The following is a 17,144-nucleotide window of genomic DNA, read 5'->3' as shown; positions in this document are numbered from 1 at the left end:
GTTGGGAAAGATTGAAGGTGGGAGGAGAAGGGGACGACAGAGGATGAGATGGTTGGATGGTATCACCGACTCAATGGACATGAGTTTGAGTAAGCTCCGGGAGTTCGTGATGGACAGGGAGGCCTGGCGTGCTGTAGTCCATGGGGTTGCAAAGAGGCGGACACGACTGAACGACTGAACGGTAAAGAGAGTGATGAAGTCTCCCCCAGACACCATTAAACGGACCAGGAGCGGCTCAGGGCCTTCCTGATGTCAGGATGTGGTACGTGCCTGCTGCTCTGGGCCCCCTCTCCTCCAGGTCTCGTGGGGAGGAAGGGAAATCCTGTCAATTTCTGTTAGGAGGGAGCTCTCCCAGAACCCAGGCCCTCCTCCCCTCGGCTGTCTTCCCGCGAAGGAGGCTGAGTGAGCCTGAGTTGAGGGGGCCTGTGGTCAGGACTGATTGGCCCCTGGCGCACCCCAGGGCCGGGCCGGTGAAGGAGGCCTCCTGGTGGGTGGGCAGCAGAGGAGCCCCGCGTGGATGGCCGTGCCCCACGTGGGCAGAGGCGAGTGTGGAGCAGGATGAGAGTGAGGTGGGCGGGGAGGGGTCGCAGTGTCCAGGCCCCTGGCTGTCAAGCTCCCGTGTGGCTCTGGGACACTTGCTCGAATGCTCTGACCTCTGGTGGTGGTGGTATAGTTGCTCAGTCGTCTGACTCTCTGTGACTCCATGGACTGTAGCCCGCGAGGCTCCTCCATCCATGGGATTTCCCAGGCGAGACTACTGGAGTGGGTTGCCATTTCCTCCTCTCGGGGATCTTCCCAACCCAGGGATCAAACTCATGTCTGTCACATCTCCAGCACTGGCAGGCGGATTCTTGCCCACCCACACCCTCTAGTTTTTCTCAATGGAAATCTACAAAATGAAGAGAATGACCTTATTTTGCAGAATAAGCCCAGTCTCATGTGGGCGTGTCATCAGGCTGAGCTGTGGTTGCTCCTGACTGTGCGTCAGCCTGCCTTCAGGGGTGCTGCAAAGGAGAGGGGCGGCGGAGCCCGGGCTCAGGACCCAGAGGGGTTTGCTCTGTTCTGCTGTGTGAGGTGAAACAGTGACAGAGTTTATTTTTTGGGCACCATCTCCAGATAGTGACTGCAGCCATGAAATTAAAAGACACTTGCTCCTTGGAAGGAAAGCTATGACCAACCTAGACAGCATATTAAAAAGCAAAGACAATACTTTGCTAACAAAAGTCCACCTAGTCAAAGATGTTTTTTTCAGTAGTCATGTATGGATGTGAGAGTTGGACTATAAAGAAAGCTGAGTGCCAAAGAATTGATGCTTTTGAATTGTGGTGCTGAAGAAGAGTTCCTTGGACTGCAAGGAGATCCAACCAGTCCATCCTAAAGGAGATCAGTCCTGAATATTCATTGGAAGGAGTGATGCTGAGGCTGAAACTCCAATACTTTGGCCACCTGATGCGAAGAGCTGACTGATCTGAAAAAATCCTGAAGCTGGGAAAGATTGAAGGTGGGAGGAGAAGGGGGCGACAGAGGATGAGACGGTTGGATGGCATCACTGACTCCATGGACATGATTGACTAAACTCCAGGAGTTGGTGACAGACGGAAGCCTTGTGTGCTGCAGACCATGGGGTCAACAAGGAGTCGGACACGACTGAGCGACTGGACTGAAGGGGGCAGGTGAGGATGCAAAGCGGTTCTACCCCTGCCCTCGGGAGCTCGCTGCTGCTGCACCCGTGGCTGCTGGCAGGAACTCCTGTCACTGTTACCTCCAGGGGCCAGGCTGGAGGCCACCCCGGAGCAAGGCCCTGGCTGAGCCCAGAGGAAAGGGCCCCAGAAGGCCCTGCATGGCGACTCAGTGCTTTGACCTGGAAATGATGCTTCTTTCTGCTCATGGGCCCGAGCTGCTTACAAGGCCCTACCGGCCACAAGAGTCCAGAAGTGTGATCCTGACGGGCGCCCACAAGGTGCTGGCGTGACAGACGAGCACACTCTGTGGCTTCAGGACAAATGTGCGACCCCACGGTTCTGTGGAAGCCCAGGCTGGCTCAGCTGCTTTCTCCACTCGGGGTCTCATGAGGTCCAAGTGCAGGTGCTGGCTGGCCAGGCTCCGGGAAGGATCTGCTTCCAGATACAGCTGACTCTTGAACATCAGGCTTGAACTGCTTGGGTCCTCTTGCAGGTTTCTCAACAGTAAACCCAACAGTACCACGTTTGATGTTGGCTGAATGCTCAGATGCAGAACCAAGCCCATGGAGGACTGGCTGTAATTTTTTCTTGCATTTTCAACGGCATACATGGTCAGTGCCCCACCTGTGCTGTCCAAGGGCCAGCTGAACATCCCAGTGTCTGGAGAGTTGTTCCTTGCGGCTTAGGACCAAGCTCTCGTTTCCTTCCTCAGGGCTTGTACGTGGCCCCCGCATCTCAGGGCCAGCAGGTGGGCATCCAGTCCTTCACCCCTGCCCCTCCCTTCTGCTGTGGTTGCATGGGGCCCACCCACATCAGCTTTCTAAGGTCTGCCAGCTAGAGTTTCTCTCCACCTGCAGAGTCCCTTCATAGCAGCATCTGGATCAGTGTCTGATGGCACCACCAGGCTGAACCCGGGTGCAGAATCCTGCCTACCACACAGAGGGGGGTGGGCAGGTGAGACTCAAGGTGGGAGCATGGAAGCTGGAAGTTCTCACGGTCAGCTTTGATGGTCTTCAAAACAGGGGTCAAGATTATAGTGCAAATATTGATAAGGCTCTTCAGTGCTTATCTTCAAAACACGTGCTGTATGAACTGGAGTTTATTTCCAGTCGGTGCAAATTATGCAGCATCTCCTGGATTTGTCGATGACCAGGACTCCTCATGAAGATTAGAGGCACTAACAGAGCAGTTCTCAAACATTTTGATTTCAAGATCCCTGAATACTCGTCAAGACCTGCAAAATGCCCTACCTCCCGCTGCTTGTTTATGCCAGTCTACACTGACCGGCATTCGATGTGTTAATGTAATTTTATATTTTCCAAAATGAAGAGTGAGGAGTAGCATTACTTTCCACTTTTGCAAACCTCAATGTCTCTCTTCACAGAGGACAGACAGCAGCTCTCACATTGGCTTCTGACATGTGCTCAGTCCCTAGTCATGTCCAGTCACCCCTGGACTGGAGCCCCTCAGTCCACGGATTCTCCAGGCAAGACCACTGGAGTGGGAGGCCATTCCCTTCTCCAGGGGATCTTCCCGACCCAGGGATCAAAATCATGTCTTTGGCATTTGCAGGCCGTTTCTTTGCCACTGAGTCACCTGGGAAGCTCTATTTCTGTGTGATTGCTTGTAATTAAAGATCAAGCCATTTAACAAACATCAAATAGGGACTTCCTTGGTGGTCCAGTGGTTAGAACTCTGCTTTCACTGCCAGGGGCCCAGGTTCCATCCCTGGCCAGGGAACTAAGATCCCAGAAGCTGAGTGGCATGGCCAGAAAACAGAATAAAGAACTCACCTCCAACCCCTGAAACACTGAATGAAGCTGGAAGTGCAGGAACTGGGAACCAACAGGACAGTGTTGGGTCCTGTGTGGGGATGTGGCCTCGGGTCAAGGGCTTCACTGGCATGAGATGCTGCTGTTGCTAAGTCGCTTCAGTTGTATCCGACTCTATGCGACCCCATAGACTGCAGCCCACTAGGCTCCTCTGTCCCTGGGATTCTCCAGGCAAGACCACTGGAGTGGGTTGCCACTTCCTTCTCCTATGCATGCATGCATGCCAAGTCGTTTCAGTCATGTCTGACTCTGTGCGACTCCATGGACAACAGCCCACAAGGCTCCTCTGTCCACAGAATTCTCCAGGCAAGAATACTGGAGTGGGTTGCCACCTCCTTCTCCAAGCATGAGATGGGGGTCAGCCAAAGCACAAAGGATGTAAACAAGCCATTTAGAACTGGAAGATAAAAGGTAACGTGGTACCTAGAAGAGGTGCTTTTCCTGGAAAGAATCAAAAGCATGTGAAGAACACATCTACGTTTGTTTATCAACCACATAGTTTCTTTCAACCAAAACCCTCCAGGAATATCCATGGTTCCCTTTTGAGGAGTGGTTTAGTCTTCATTCAACCACAAACCACTTCACATGGGAGACTCTGGTTCAAAGCAAGATGTTGGATGTTCTTCACAGGCTGAAATCCACCCTTGTAAATCAACTCATCCAGGCGACTAGGTCAAGACAGTTATTTGAGTGGGTCTGTGTCTGCACTGAAACCAAACTTGAAATCGATGCATTCTGATGCTGCACCCAATAGGTAGTAAATTATAACTGAGCCACTTCAGAATCCATTTCACGATGAGATTCGTACTAGGTTTTATGTTCATCAGGAAGAACTATGTTAGTGCTCACTGCCAAGTTTCCTAGTGAAACCACCAACGCATTAACATGGAGCAAACACAACGACCTAACAGTTAAGACTGGCCAGCATCCAGGTTCCCAGGAGAAACTGATGGCTCCAAACCCTCTCCCCTGGTGGCACAAGAGTGCCCTTCTTCATCATATCCTCTAAGAAGCATGCTTTTAGAAAAGCAAACACAAGCCAGCAGGGGGCAGAATGGCACGGGGAGATGGGACCCCAGGGAAGTCGGCCAGGGTCTGACCCTATTCCACTGAATGCAGGCTGGAAGATGCTGGACAATGAGGCCATTTGTAAGATGTGAACAGTAAGAAGCCTTTCTCCATCACAGGGTGGTAACAGGTGAAGCACTTGGAACACAGCCTGGCCTCTGCCAAGGGCTATGCCCCTGTGAGCCAGTACTTTTTAGTTGCCAAGTCACGTCGATTTGCTTCTTGACTCCATGGACTGTGGCCTGCCAGGCTCCTCTGTCCATGGGGATTCTCCAGGCAAGAAGATTGGAGTGGGTTGCCATTTCCTCTTCCGGGGATCTCCCAGACCGAGGGATCAAACCCGCAATAAGTAGAACTAATTCAATACCAACCTATCTACACATGGTAACTGCAAGGTGCTTCCTTCCACTCAACCCATTTTTTCTGTTTCACTCTAACCTTCACTTGTTTTGCTCCTCTGAGAAAACCCCAACTGGCTTCTGAATGACCTTCTAAGCACCTGAGGGTGGTGCCAGTCTGTGCCCACCCTGGCCTTCTCTGCACGACGTTGGCCAGGGCTCTGGGTGGAGCCAGGCCAGGATAACACCAGGGGACTGTGTGAAGACCACACGGTTAAGGCTGGTCTACTCAGCACTGTGGGGCCACCCCAGTCAGCACAACCTAACAGCACAGAGACAGCCCAACGTGTGCTGGATACTCATCTCTGAGGGTCTCCACAATCAAAGACTCACCCATTTAGACAGATGCAGCACTTAAATAAATTTAATAGGACCAAGCCCATATTCCTCAATGTTAAAGTAAATCTTGAGAACAAACCGAACGTTTAAAACTGTTAAAAACAGGTCCTACATTTAAAAAAAAAAAATTCAACTAAAACCCTTTCAATTAAGGCATTTGATGAATGTTATAGTGAGTGTTTAACTTGAAGAGCAGAATATAAAGGCTGTTTAGAGTTCCCTTTAATATAACAAATACAAAACCTTGTGAGAGCATACCTCTACACTTTCATGTCTCTGAACAAGTGAAACTATGGTTACCAAACAGCTACTGTTGTCACAGCATCTACTACAGTGTCTGATACGGGACATAACAATAAATAGCTGTAGATGCAGCACAAGACACCCATTTATTTAGTCACAGTAGTGGATCTTACTCCTCATTTTACTCTAAATTCTCTCTTTACTCTTCAGATTCTCCAGGCTTACGGATGTCGTCAATCTTCAAAATCATTCTAACCATTTGTGTTGCAAGAGAGATCTGTTGCTTTTTGCCGATCAAGGTTTCTATGACATGTTGATGTTTCATATCTGAAAAACACAAATTCATTATTCTAAAACAGTACACAAACTTATCATTTTAAAATAGCATACTCCTAGCATTAATGAAAAGTGAAAGTCGCTCAGCTGTGTCTGACTCTTTGGGAACCCATGGACACGTAGCCCGCCAGGCTCCTCTGTCCCTGGTGATTCTTCAGGCAAGAATACTGGAGTGGGCAGCCATACCCTCCTCCAGGGACTCTCCCCAACCCAGGAATTGAACCCAGGTCTTCTGAATTGCAGGCCAATTCTCTTGTTTGAGCCACCAGGAAAACCTGTTATCATTAATACTTTGTCCCTATTTATCAACCAGAGTAAAACTTAAAAGACACAGAACTTTGAAAGCCACTAGTCCCAGTTATGTTTTCAGAAGAATACAATTTCATTAGTTCCCAGGACATTCTGGAATGCGGGCCTGGTCACTGGAGCACTTGGAGGACAGGGAGCCCTCGTCCATGACGGTGAGTTTCTCAGTGATGTGCCAGAGGGAACCACTTCAGTGATGTCTCACCCCACAACGTTCCCTACGCCGTCGGTCAGTAAGACCGAAGTGAGTGAGGTGAGACGGTGCCTGACAAGGGAAGTTGCTTCAGCAAAAACCCAGACGTTCAAGTTAAGGAATGTTAACTGTTTGACAAGGAGTTGCTGCTGTTACTAAATCCTCGGGTTGTTAACCTAAAATCCAGAACACACCTGCAGCTCTGAGTAAAAAAAAATAAGCCATCAAATTCTGTGGTCAGGACTGAGACAGAACCCCCGAGACAGCCCAATTAGTACAGAATCTGGGGATTCACCAGGACCACCATCCCTACATGCTAGGGCTGTGCTACCTTTTCAGCGATGAACGATGGAAGTGCTACAGAAGTCACAGCACACACTCTGTTTATAAAACACCCTATGATTTACGGGACACGCCCACAGAATCAGCAGTAAACTGAAAGTCAATTTCAGAGCTATTTTATATGACACACAGAACCAACACTGACATTCATGTAAAAGAAATGAGATGGGAATGATTTTCTACAATGGAAATCACCTTTGGAATAAATACTGCACTGCAGTTTTTTGTTGTAGCTTGTTAAGACCAGTATCCTAACAATTCCCCAGATAATTATATCAAACACTAGAATTCAGGACCTGGGTACCTGAAGTGTGTTCAAGAATTTAAAAAGCCAGGATGAGTTCACGGTACACATTAAGTACCAAGTAATCCCCCAGTTTAGGTCAGACCGCGGCCCAGCGCCTCACCATTGGTCCCCTTGTGCAGACAGTCGATCCCAAGGGCAGGGTTCACCTCCTTCACTTGTCTGGCCCGGACCTCAGTCATGGTCTGGATGGGGTTCATGCCGCTGTTCTCGGCAAGCGCCATGGGGATGACCTCCAGTGCATCGGCGAAGGCGCGCATGGCGTACTGCTCCAGGGTCGGACACTGCAAGGGCACAGGGTTACGTCAGCTTTCTTGACAGAACCCCCAGCAGCTATTTGGGGACATTACAGACCGATACCCTTGGAAAAGCTAACTCAGGACGAGTCTTCAGAACACGCCGTAACATGACTGCCGCTATTCATGAGGGCAAGGATGCAGAAGGTACACATCAGAAGTCAAGAAAGCCAGTCTTCCCACTGCACCTTTAGTTACAACGTCCAAGCAATTCTCAATTCCAGGTAACACTAAGAGTGCAGAGATCTGTGTCAAGGCTGCAGTCTGAAAAAGGCTGACACACACTGGCCTGTGGTAACCTGCGTCCACCTCCATAGGATCAGCTCAGATTAAAGGCCGGGTGTCCAGCCCCCGCCGCACACCATGCGGTTGGTCCCAGACCGCGGTCAGAGGCCCTCACCTTGTCGGCCTCCTGGCTGACCGCCAGGGCGCAGGAGATCTCCGCAGCGCCCCCGCCGTACACCACGCGGTTGTCCCGGATGAGGTTGCGGATGACACAGAGAGCGTCGTGAAGGGAACGCTTGGCCTCCTCGATGATCTGGGGAAGCAACGCTGCCTAAGTTAACGGTTCCTATCTTCATTCTACTTTTCCCCCCTATCATGTACTTAGGGGAAAAACTCCCAAAATACTGGGCAGCCTAGGCCTCACTCCAGGACGTATGACCAAGTGGTGAAGGGGGTCAAACAAAAATGACAAAGCAACACCCTTACGACGAGTCTTACTCACTGTGATCCACTAGGAACCCGTCCCTGGAGCGTGGAGAGCGCACCCACACTCTCCCAGGTCCCCATTTCTACCTGAGACCGAGGAAAGGCAAGCCCCGTAGTCCCAACAGTGGAACATGGTCTTCAGGGTTTTACACTGTGACCCCACTTTATTTTGGGGGGGGGGCGGGTAAGTGAGGGGCCCACACTGCATGGCTTGAGGGATCTTAGTTCCCTAACTAGGGATCGAGCCCAGGACCCAGCAGTCAAGAGCAGAGTCCTAATACTGGACTGCTAAGGAATTCCCGAGGTGTCCCTGCTTTTCCAAGAAAGATGACCCTGTCCTCTTCAAAGTGTCCCAGCTAAATACATTATGCGAAAAACCCAACCACATTCCAGATCAGAAAAAATGCAGGACAAGGAAGTGAGTCCTCACCATCTTATTTCCTCCTCTGATGAAAATGGTGACGGCTCTGGAGTTCTTACACTGCTCGATGACCAGCATCTTGTCTTTGGTGGTCCCAAACGAGATCTCTTTCACAAGACCTGCAAAGCCCAGCTTCTCAGCTGTGAGCTCTGAGAACCGAGGGACGATGCGGCCGCCGGTGGCGATGGCGATCAACTGCCGGAAGGCAAAGACCAGCATGGTGAGTGCGGCACTCTTAACACCAGACCACAGATGGGCCGAACATGACCCAAGACCAGCCGTGCTCCCTAGAACCACTGCCCAATCCAGCCCAAGTATCAAGGTCCAGCCCAATGCCTTGTTCAGGGAACAAGGTTCGGAAGGGCGGGCGACCTGCCACTATGACCCTGCACACTCTCTCTCAGCTCTCCCCCTTCCCCTCTCGCCCCCATGAGGACCAACTAGGCTGTGTCTGTGGAGTCACAGACCATGTCTGGGCAGCTCTGAATGTTTATGACCCTGCCACAGAAGTGAACAACCAGTCAGTCTCCCACCTCAGCGGGCCAACCAGACAGCAGTGAGAAAGGAAAGCACGTGAAAATGCCACACCAGAAACTCATGTACAAACAGGAAGAAACATTCTAGCATTTTCCCCTCTCGCAGCTCAGCCTTTGGTCTGTGGAGCCTCAGCACAGCGTGGGAACCACAGCAGGGTGTGGTCACAGTGGCTTCGAGCAGAGATGCTCCACGAGCTCAAGCCCTGCATGCAGTGTCCTTGCAGGGGGCTTCCTACCTCAATTTCAGGTCCTCCGACCCAGCGAACTGCTGGCAGGTCATTCTGGAGAAGTAAATGATTCGCTTCATCGTCAAAGCCCCACTGGCAAATAGCTAGGTTAGCACCAGTTTCTTTAATCTGGGAAAGAAATGCCACAATCATGTTAACAAAAGTATTCTTTGTGCTCTTCTATTGGAAAAAAGGTTGAAACCAAGGCGAGAAACACAGCTGGGTGTATAGGTGGGAACATTAGAGTACAGAAAAGAGAAAGAACCATACAAGTGGCTATGTCCTGTCAGCTCTCGTGAGTTTAAATCTCACTGGGAGCTGTGGTAAGGCGCACCTGCCGGATCATCTCTTCAAACTTCTCCTTTTCGTACTTCTGAAGGGCTTTAAAATCTTCCACAGATGTCACATCCAGCTTATGCTTCGTCTTTGGTTTTGGGGGCTCAAATGGACACGTGAGGATTGCAATCTTAGCATCTTCCACTTGCTGCAGGAAGAGACAGAAACATATGAACTACCTGGAGGGCTCAAGAGGGAAAAGCCTGATGCTACGGAGGCATGGCTCACCTTGGGCATCTGCGGGTGACTGAAGTCCTTGTCCACGATCACGCCCTTGATCAGCTTGGTGTCCTCCAGCCGCCCGCCCACCTTGCCTTCTACCTTGATGAGCTCGAAGTCAACATCCCTGCGCTGCATGTCAGCCACGGTGAGGACGGCGTTCACAGCAATCTCAGCCATTTGCCGGTGACAGCTGTTAACCCTGCGGGGACACACAACACTAACCTTTCATGTCCACTCAACCGCGACTGCAGCCAGAAAGAACACGTGCTGGGAAACTCAGATGACATGACATACTGAGACCCACAGGTATCATACAGAGCTAACTATGTTCAGGGTCCCCAGGGAAGAATGTCACCATGACCTGTACTTTCAACAGTCTGGGCAGGGACCCCAAAAGGAATCATAAACTGGGATAGGGAAAAAACTGTTAATAATAACTGAAATGTACTATTTTCTTCCATTATAAATGTACACTAAGAGACCACGAACATATGTCAAGAACCAAAAATTTACCAAGATCGCTGTTTTGTAATACGACTAACACTTTCAAGCCAAAACAGAACAGGAAAGAGATGAAACCACCAAGGAGAAGCCAATTTTATCTATGGGAAGTGCACCACTTAACATCTGAAGAGACTGCTTGATAATTTCACATCTGATTCTGAAAAAAAACCACAAGGCAACTGTAGTCCTCCAAATACAGTGCCTGGAATCCTAAGTCACCTGGAAAAGACAGCCAAGAAACTAAAAATACTAAGTAACTGACATACAATGTTAACAACCTTATGTTGAGTGTATCTGGCCCTTGTTGGTCCATCTGAACGTTTTCTATAGTAAAGATCTACAGTTACTGGAGTTTTCTAAAGACTTGCAAATAAAGCTGAGTCAACTTAGAAAGCAGTAACACAGAATGTGTGCATTTCAAGAAAGGGTAATGCCTTCCTTCCAGGAGAACCAGAGTGCTCTTCTTGAGATAGAGGCCACCCCGGACAGTCACCCCTGCCCAGAAGTGGTCTCCGCTCAGACTTGTGACAAGAGGACAGCTGGCACCATGAAGGACAGAAGGAAGTAGCCGTCTCTGCTGCACTTGCCCTGCCCTCTAAGTTGAGCCCATGTCATCCTTTAGGGCACAAATTTAAAACGTCCCGAACTGATGTGGATTAAGACAAACGGTGCAATAAGGTACCTTACATTAGGTTTTTACACTACATTTTAACAAGAGCCCCCAAGTCTCCACTGTTGTTCAAGTTGAGTGTGCCCTGTGGCTGAGTCTCTGGGGGCAAGAGCTGTCTTGTGTCCCCAAGGCTCAGCAGTAGGCCTGGCAAGTAATGAGTACCATGTAAATGTTAACAACAGCCAGTGGAAGACAATTTCAAGACTGCCCCTTCATACTAAGTAAAATTCTGGATCATTAAATTCCTTGTTGAATGAATAAAGAAGAACCTCTCCACTAAAGTGCTTCCTAGCAAAGAAATGGTAGAAAGTGTTACAAAAAATGAATACTTCCCACTAGTAGGACCCTGTCCTACCCTAGCCTATCCTGAGAAATAAAGAACTATATAGCTTACACAAACATCAAGAGGACTGAACCAAACCTGGAAATCCAGCCTCCAACAAAAACACAAAATGCCAATGTTTATATCGGCAGTAAAGAGAAAGTAAACCCAAATAACAAAAGCAGAAAGGCAGCTCATAAATCAGTATGAAGCCACCGTGGATAATCCTGAGCTGTCTGTAAGACACAGCACACGAGCACTGCCTCCTCCATGAACGCGCCCTGCAACCCCACACTGCACACGCACACTTTGGAGCCCAGCGTGGTCTTCGCTGTCTGGATCAGGGGCTCAGTGTTCCTCATGTCGACAAGGACACTGTCGCTGATCTTGTCCAGGTGCTCGATAGCGATGCGGGCGGCCTGCTCGTAGCCGTCGGCAATCCTGATGGGGTGAATGCCACGGTCCAGCAGCTGCTCGGCCTCTTCCAACAGGGCGCCAGCCAGGACTGCGGGCGAGACAGCACACCTGGTTCAGGAAACCGCTAGAACTCAAAACACATGAGATGCTGTCCTGGAAATACGAAGGTTCCAGATTTAAGCTCAAAGTGTCTCAGAGGTGAAGGCCATCCCTAAAAATGGAGCCTCGTGTTTTGGTTCTAACACAGTTCTAACAGGTACCCCTCATAGATGGATGCTCAACTCTCAGTGACATACAGGATGCAAAGAACGTAATATACAAACCATTTTTATAAGGGAAAAAACCTTCCTGTTTCCTAGGCCAAGGATTTCTATTCAGTGAAATTCATGCTGGCATCCTACAGTAATAAAATTTGTTTATTATCCTTCCCCGACCTGTTGCCTTCTCCTCTAATTTAGCATCACAAAAGTAAGTTTGAATATTGCTGCACTCCAAGTACATCCAGAACAGTGCTTGCTTCCCAACGAATGTATAAAATACTTGCTGAATAAATTCAAATTTCAAATGCAGAAAAAGTAACACTGAGGATATTCATCTCATCAATCCTTCCAAACTTAAAATTTCAAACATTCAAAAATATGTCGAGTAGTATCATGAATACAATTTACTTATTAATAATACTTTGCTGCATTTGTTTTCTTTTCATACGCATGCTTTTTCTGTTCAGTGATTTGAAAATTAGTTGCAGAAATCAGACATGTCACTCCTGAATATTTTAACATTCAGCTCCTAAGGACAGGCACAGTCTCCTGCATCGTTGTAACATAACTGTCACACTCAGGAAATCTTGACGTTGGTTAAGATACTAATACATGACCCACAAATGACCCCATGTGTCCCAAACATCCTTCAGAGCTTGGAAAAAGAAATCTGGCACCCAACCAGGTTTCACACGTTAGAGCTGCTGTCACTTCTCTTGAGCTCCCTGAATCTAGACGAGCTGCCTTACTCTACTCCCCACTCCCTTCCTGTTCTTTTACATTGACACTTTTGAAGAGCCTGGGCCATTTGTCTCATATCGTGTCCTTCCACATGGACTTGTCGGACTGTCTCCCTATGATGTGATTCAGGATAAACACTCAGCAAGCATGATAGGCCTGTAACACTCTTTGCGACCCCACAGACTGTAGCCCATCAGGCTCCTCTGCCCATGGAATTCTCCAGGCACGAATACTGGAGTGGGTAGCCATTCCCTTTCTCAGGGGATCTTCCTGATCCAAGGATCAAAGCTGGGTCTCCTGGACTGCAGGTGGATTCTTTAATGTCTGAGCCACCAGGAAAGCCCTTAATATTAAATAACTCTTCTCAAATGAGACAGGATATTTTGCCTTTTCTTACCAACCACTCCTGTGGTTCCATCTCCAATCTCATCATCCTGTGATTTGGACAGTTCAACCATCAGCTTGGCGATCTGGTGGTCAACATCCATCATGCTTAAGATGGTGGCGCCATCATTGGTCACAGTCACGTCACCATCTTTATCCACCATCATCTTATCAAGCCCTAAGAGACAATCGTGTTTAAAATGACTGAGGGGAAAAGAAAGAACCTACACTAAACCTATAAAACAGTTACCTTTACTTCTTGACCCAGTACCTTTCGAGCAGCTTATCACAAATAATTCAACATACATGAAGGAATATCTCCATGAAGACCTTTTTAGACTGGCTAATTTAAGCAAGACATTGGAACAATTTAATGATGGCTAAAACCAGAGAAATTGCAAAAAAAATAAAAAAATTATGGAGCATCACTAAATGTAATATCACAAAATATAATGTTGCAAAAGACAACAGCTATGATTTGGAAAATGCTAATGAAATGTCAAGTGGAAAAAACATACGACCTAAATTTGGATGTAGCATTATGACTTTAACTGTGTTGAAGGTCTGGGATACATCCTAAACATCTGACCATATTAGGGGGAGGATGCCCCCCCTCTGTCTCCTAACTTTCTGTAAACAGATTGAATTGACTACTTTATGTTATACAACTTTCATTAAAAAACACAGAATGTTAAGTCTCTTACCATTTGGTCCAAGTGACGTTTTCATTGTATTTGCTACAGCCTTTGCTGCCATTATATGAGACTAAATGAAACAAAAAAAGCCAATATTCAAGTTAGACGTAATTTTAAGAACATATCACTGTAAAACTCACTTATGACACAGCTTCTATTCTCTAGAAAAAGCAGCAAACAGGGCCACATCTACCTGTGAAAACTGCACAACTCCTAGTGTCAGAGAAGACAATTCTTGTGTAAAAGAACAGAACCAAGTGCTCTGTGTTCTCTCTATAACCCTCAACACATCTAACGAGGCAGGTTCTCCGGGCCCCTTTTACAGCCAAGAGCAGGGACAAGTTTGACCCGAGAGGCCGTACAGGACCACTGTGTACAAAGCTAACTCCATGGGAGGAGTCCAGCTGTCTACACACAACACCCTGAACTGTCACGCCATGGATCAATACACTCCTCTCCCCAAAGGTCCAGTCAGTACACAACCCACAACCAAGAACTGCCCACCAAGGGGGTCAATGCTGAAAATAACAGAAGCCCGAAGGCATCCTTTTTCCTTTCCATAAATTACGCACATATTCCCTCCAAATACCTTGTTTCCTGTCTTTCTGCTCCTGCCCTCACCAACCTAACTCTGACCCACCACACAATGCAGATTTCCAGGGTCTCTCATCACTGACCCTTCAGGTTCACCCCCCACCCAGCGGTCATCCATTTTCCCAAACCTGCTTTCCTCAGTCCCCACCCTTAAACGAGTCACCAGGACTCCGACAGGGCCAGAACTCCAACTCTCAAGTCTGTAAGCTCCAGGTGTTCTTCAAAGTCAGACCTCGCTCTGTTCCAGTGAGGGTGGCTAAGGCCTGCTCCCCAACATGCCCTCTGACCCCCGAAGTCTTGATGCACTGAAGGCCTCTGCTCATTAAATCCTGACCAGTTTACAAAGCAGTTTATTTTTATTTTCTTCCATTTATTTTTATTTGTTGGAGGCTAATTACTTTACAACATTGCAGTGGTTTTTGTCATACATTGAAATGAATTAGCCATGGATTTACATGTATTCCCCATCCCGGTCCCCCCTCCCACCTCCCTCTCCACCCCATCCCTCTGTACAAAGCAGTTTAATGCAATGTTCTGTGAGGCCTTCCCTTGCGACCCGAGCTCACAGGTTAACAAGACACAAAGTTCACTAGTTTGTAAAAATACTGGTTATTCTTAAAATACATCTTTGACTGATAGGTCTGCACAATGAAATATTTAAAGAATAATGACCACAGGCATGTGGTTCTTAACCAGGGGCGAATGTGCCCCCAGGAGATGTTTGGCAATGCCTAGAGACACACCTGAGTTGTCACAATCAGGGAGGGGACCATAGAGGGTGGAGGCCAGGGTGCTATTAAGCACCCCGTACAGGACAGACCCCACAACAAAGCAGGATCAGCCCCAAGGCCGCGGAGCAGGCTCTAGACTACTGGCTGCACTGTCAGACAGAGGTGGGTTTGAACCCTGGTCCTGTTCTTTACTAGCTCTGGGGCCACATTTCTCTCTAAGACCTGTCTCAAGAGACGGAGGATTACAAAGATGTGGCAGAGGCAAAATCACCTGTGGCTTCTGTTATCCTGGTATTTTGGGTGCATGTACTGGGTGTTACTTTCTCTGCTGGTTGCTTTCCATGAAACTCAAAACTGAACATAACGCAAGTGGTTTGAGTACCGACCATTGGTCAAAGGCTGGGTGGCCACTTCTCATGTTACCCCATTTAATTCTTGTCCCCCGACAGGGGTGTATTGGCCCCACTGGGAAAGGAGGTTGGGAAAGGATGTGTAACCTGCCCTAAGTGAAACAGCCTGGGGCAGAAATGTAGTGCTTAATTTAAGTAAAACCTCAAGACAAGGGACACCTCAGACCTGATGACACAGTCATACACACCAACTTCATGGATTCCATCCCAAACACCACCTCCTCAGGTACAGTTCTACTTAAATTGTGATTCTGTTCAAATACCTGTCAACGGCTCCCTCCCATCCCTGAGGATAATAACATGGTCATGTCAAGGCGCTCAAGAACTTCCACCTTTTCCACCCTGCAGCTTAGACGATGCTAAAACCAGATTACTGTCTCCTCCAAGGTGCCAGGCGTTCTCCTGCTCTTGCTTTCCCTCTTCCTGGCAGTTAGCTCTCCCCCATCCAGAACACTACTCCATCCCCGACCAAAAGCCAAAGCTCTACCCAAAGTACTAATGACCGCCTCTGACTTTTTACCTGCACACACGCCCTCCCATAGCTGGTGATTCCGGTCACACACTGCCTTGTACTACGGTTACTGGTGACCACTTTTCACTCTTGCAGCTGAATTTTCTTCCTTAAAAGTGTACGTTTTTAACTTTTAAGTGACCACACCCAGGAATACACCATGTATAAAGGGACTCAAAAATGAAATGGCTAAACCTTTAGGATGCCACGACGAAAATGACCCTCATTTCCTTTGAGGCCGTGGCAGGGACACCGACTGAAGGTTAAGAGCCAGCGTCCTAACCGCCCAGGTGACCTGAGAACACCTCTCCTGCATCCTACTGACGAAAACACTGTTCGGAATGCCTGCAGGTTGGAGAAACCAGCGAGGACGCGCCTTCACCGCCTGAGAATTCAAGCAGCCCCACCCAACTCTGAAGAGCACCCGCGGGCCACCCTAATCCACAAATGAGACTAAAGACTTATACGTAGATTTTTCCCAGGCGCGGGGTGGCGGACTGGAGACCAAAGGGGGCTCTCTCAAGCTTCCCCCGGAGCACATGGCAGAACCCCTCAGACATTGCGCAGGCGCAGAACCACCGGCTTCAGCCGCCTCCCCTCATCCCACCGCCAGTGCGTCCCGGGCCCGTTACCTTGAGGGCCTCAAGTCCCATAAGACGAGACTTGCGGTCCTGATCCTTGATGATGAGGAACGGACGGCCATATTCGTCGAAGGCGAGGGTCCCAACGGACGCCATGATGCAGCAGCAACAGTTACTCTCCCTCAACCGGCGGAGACCACGCCGGAACCCAGAGCCCGCCTTCCTCTCGCGGGAAGGCTCAAGAGCTCGCGCAGACGCAGTGCAGGCCGCCCGAGACCTATTTTTCACTTGAGACTAGTTTAACGCCAGACAGTACCTTCTGGAAGAAACGGCCTTCGGAAACTTCTATCATCCAGGAAGCTGTGGGGGGGGGGGTGTGGAAGTTGGAAGACACGGACGGGAACTTTAGAATCCAAAAGCCAGGAACAGATGTAAATTAGACATTCATTAAAGTTTTAAAATTGACTGTTTCTTGATAGTGTTTCCCAACGAGATGCTCATTTACTTAGAACATTATTTTCTCCCTCGTTCC

At 48.7% G+C, this 17,144-nt stretch overlaps 1 protein-coding gene across 1 annotated transcript; it reads right to left on the bottom strand.

The window, feature by feature from the left end:
• Positions 1-5,328: 5,328 nt before the first annotated feature.
• On the bottom strand, positions 5,329-16,866 carry CCT5 (chaperonin containing TCP1 subunit 5). The gene is made up of 11 exons (XM_070476479.1): positions 16,664-16,866; positions 13,795-13,855; positions 13,104-13,268; positions 11,595-11,793; positions 9,799-9,991; positions 9,569-9,718; positions 9,244-9,363; positions 8,481-8,666; positions 7,740-7,877; positions 7,147-7,327; positions 5,329-5,889 (listed from the first exon to the last, which is right to left on the bottom strand). Exons 1-11 carry the CDS (start codon positions 16,766-16,768, stop codon positions 5,762-5,764), a joined length of 1,626 nt encoding a protein of 541 aa, XP_070332580.1. The 5' UTR covers positions 16,769-16,866; the 3' UTR covers positions 5,329-5,761.
• Between the last annotated feature and the right edge of the window lie 278 nt (positions 16,867-17,144).

This window comes from Odocoileus virginianus, chromosome 14 (assembly GCF_023699985.2).
Source record: "Odocoileus virginianus isolate 20LAN1187 ecotype Illinois chromosome 14, Ovbor_1.2, whole genome shotgun sequence".
Taxonomy (NCBI): domain Eukaryota; kingdom Metazoa; phylum Chordata; class Mammalia; order Artiodactyla; family Cervidae; genus Odocoileus; species Odocoileus virginianus.
This window is presented reverse-complemented; position numbering and strand designations above follow the sequence as displayed.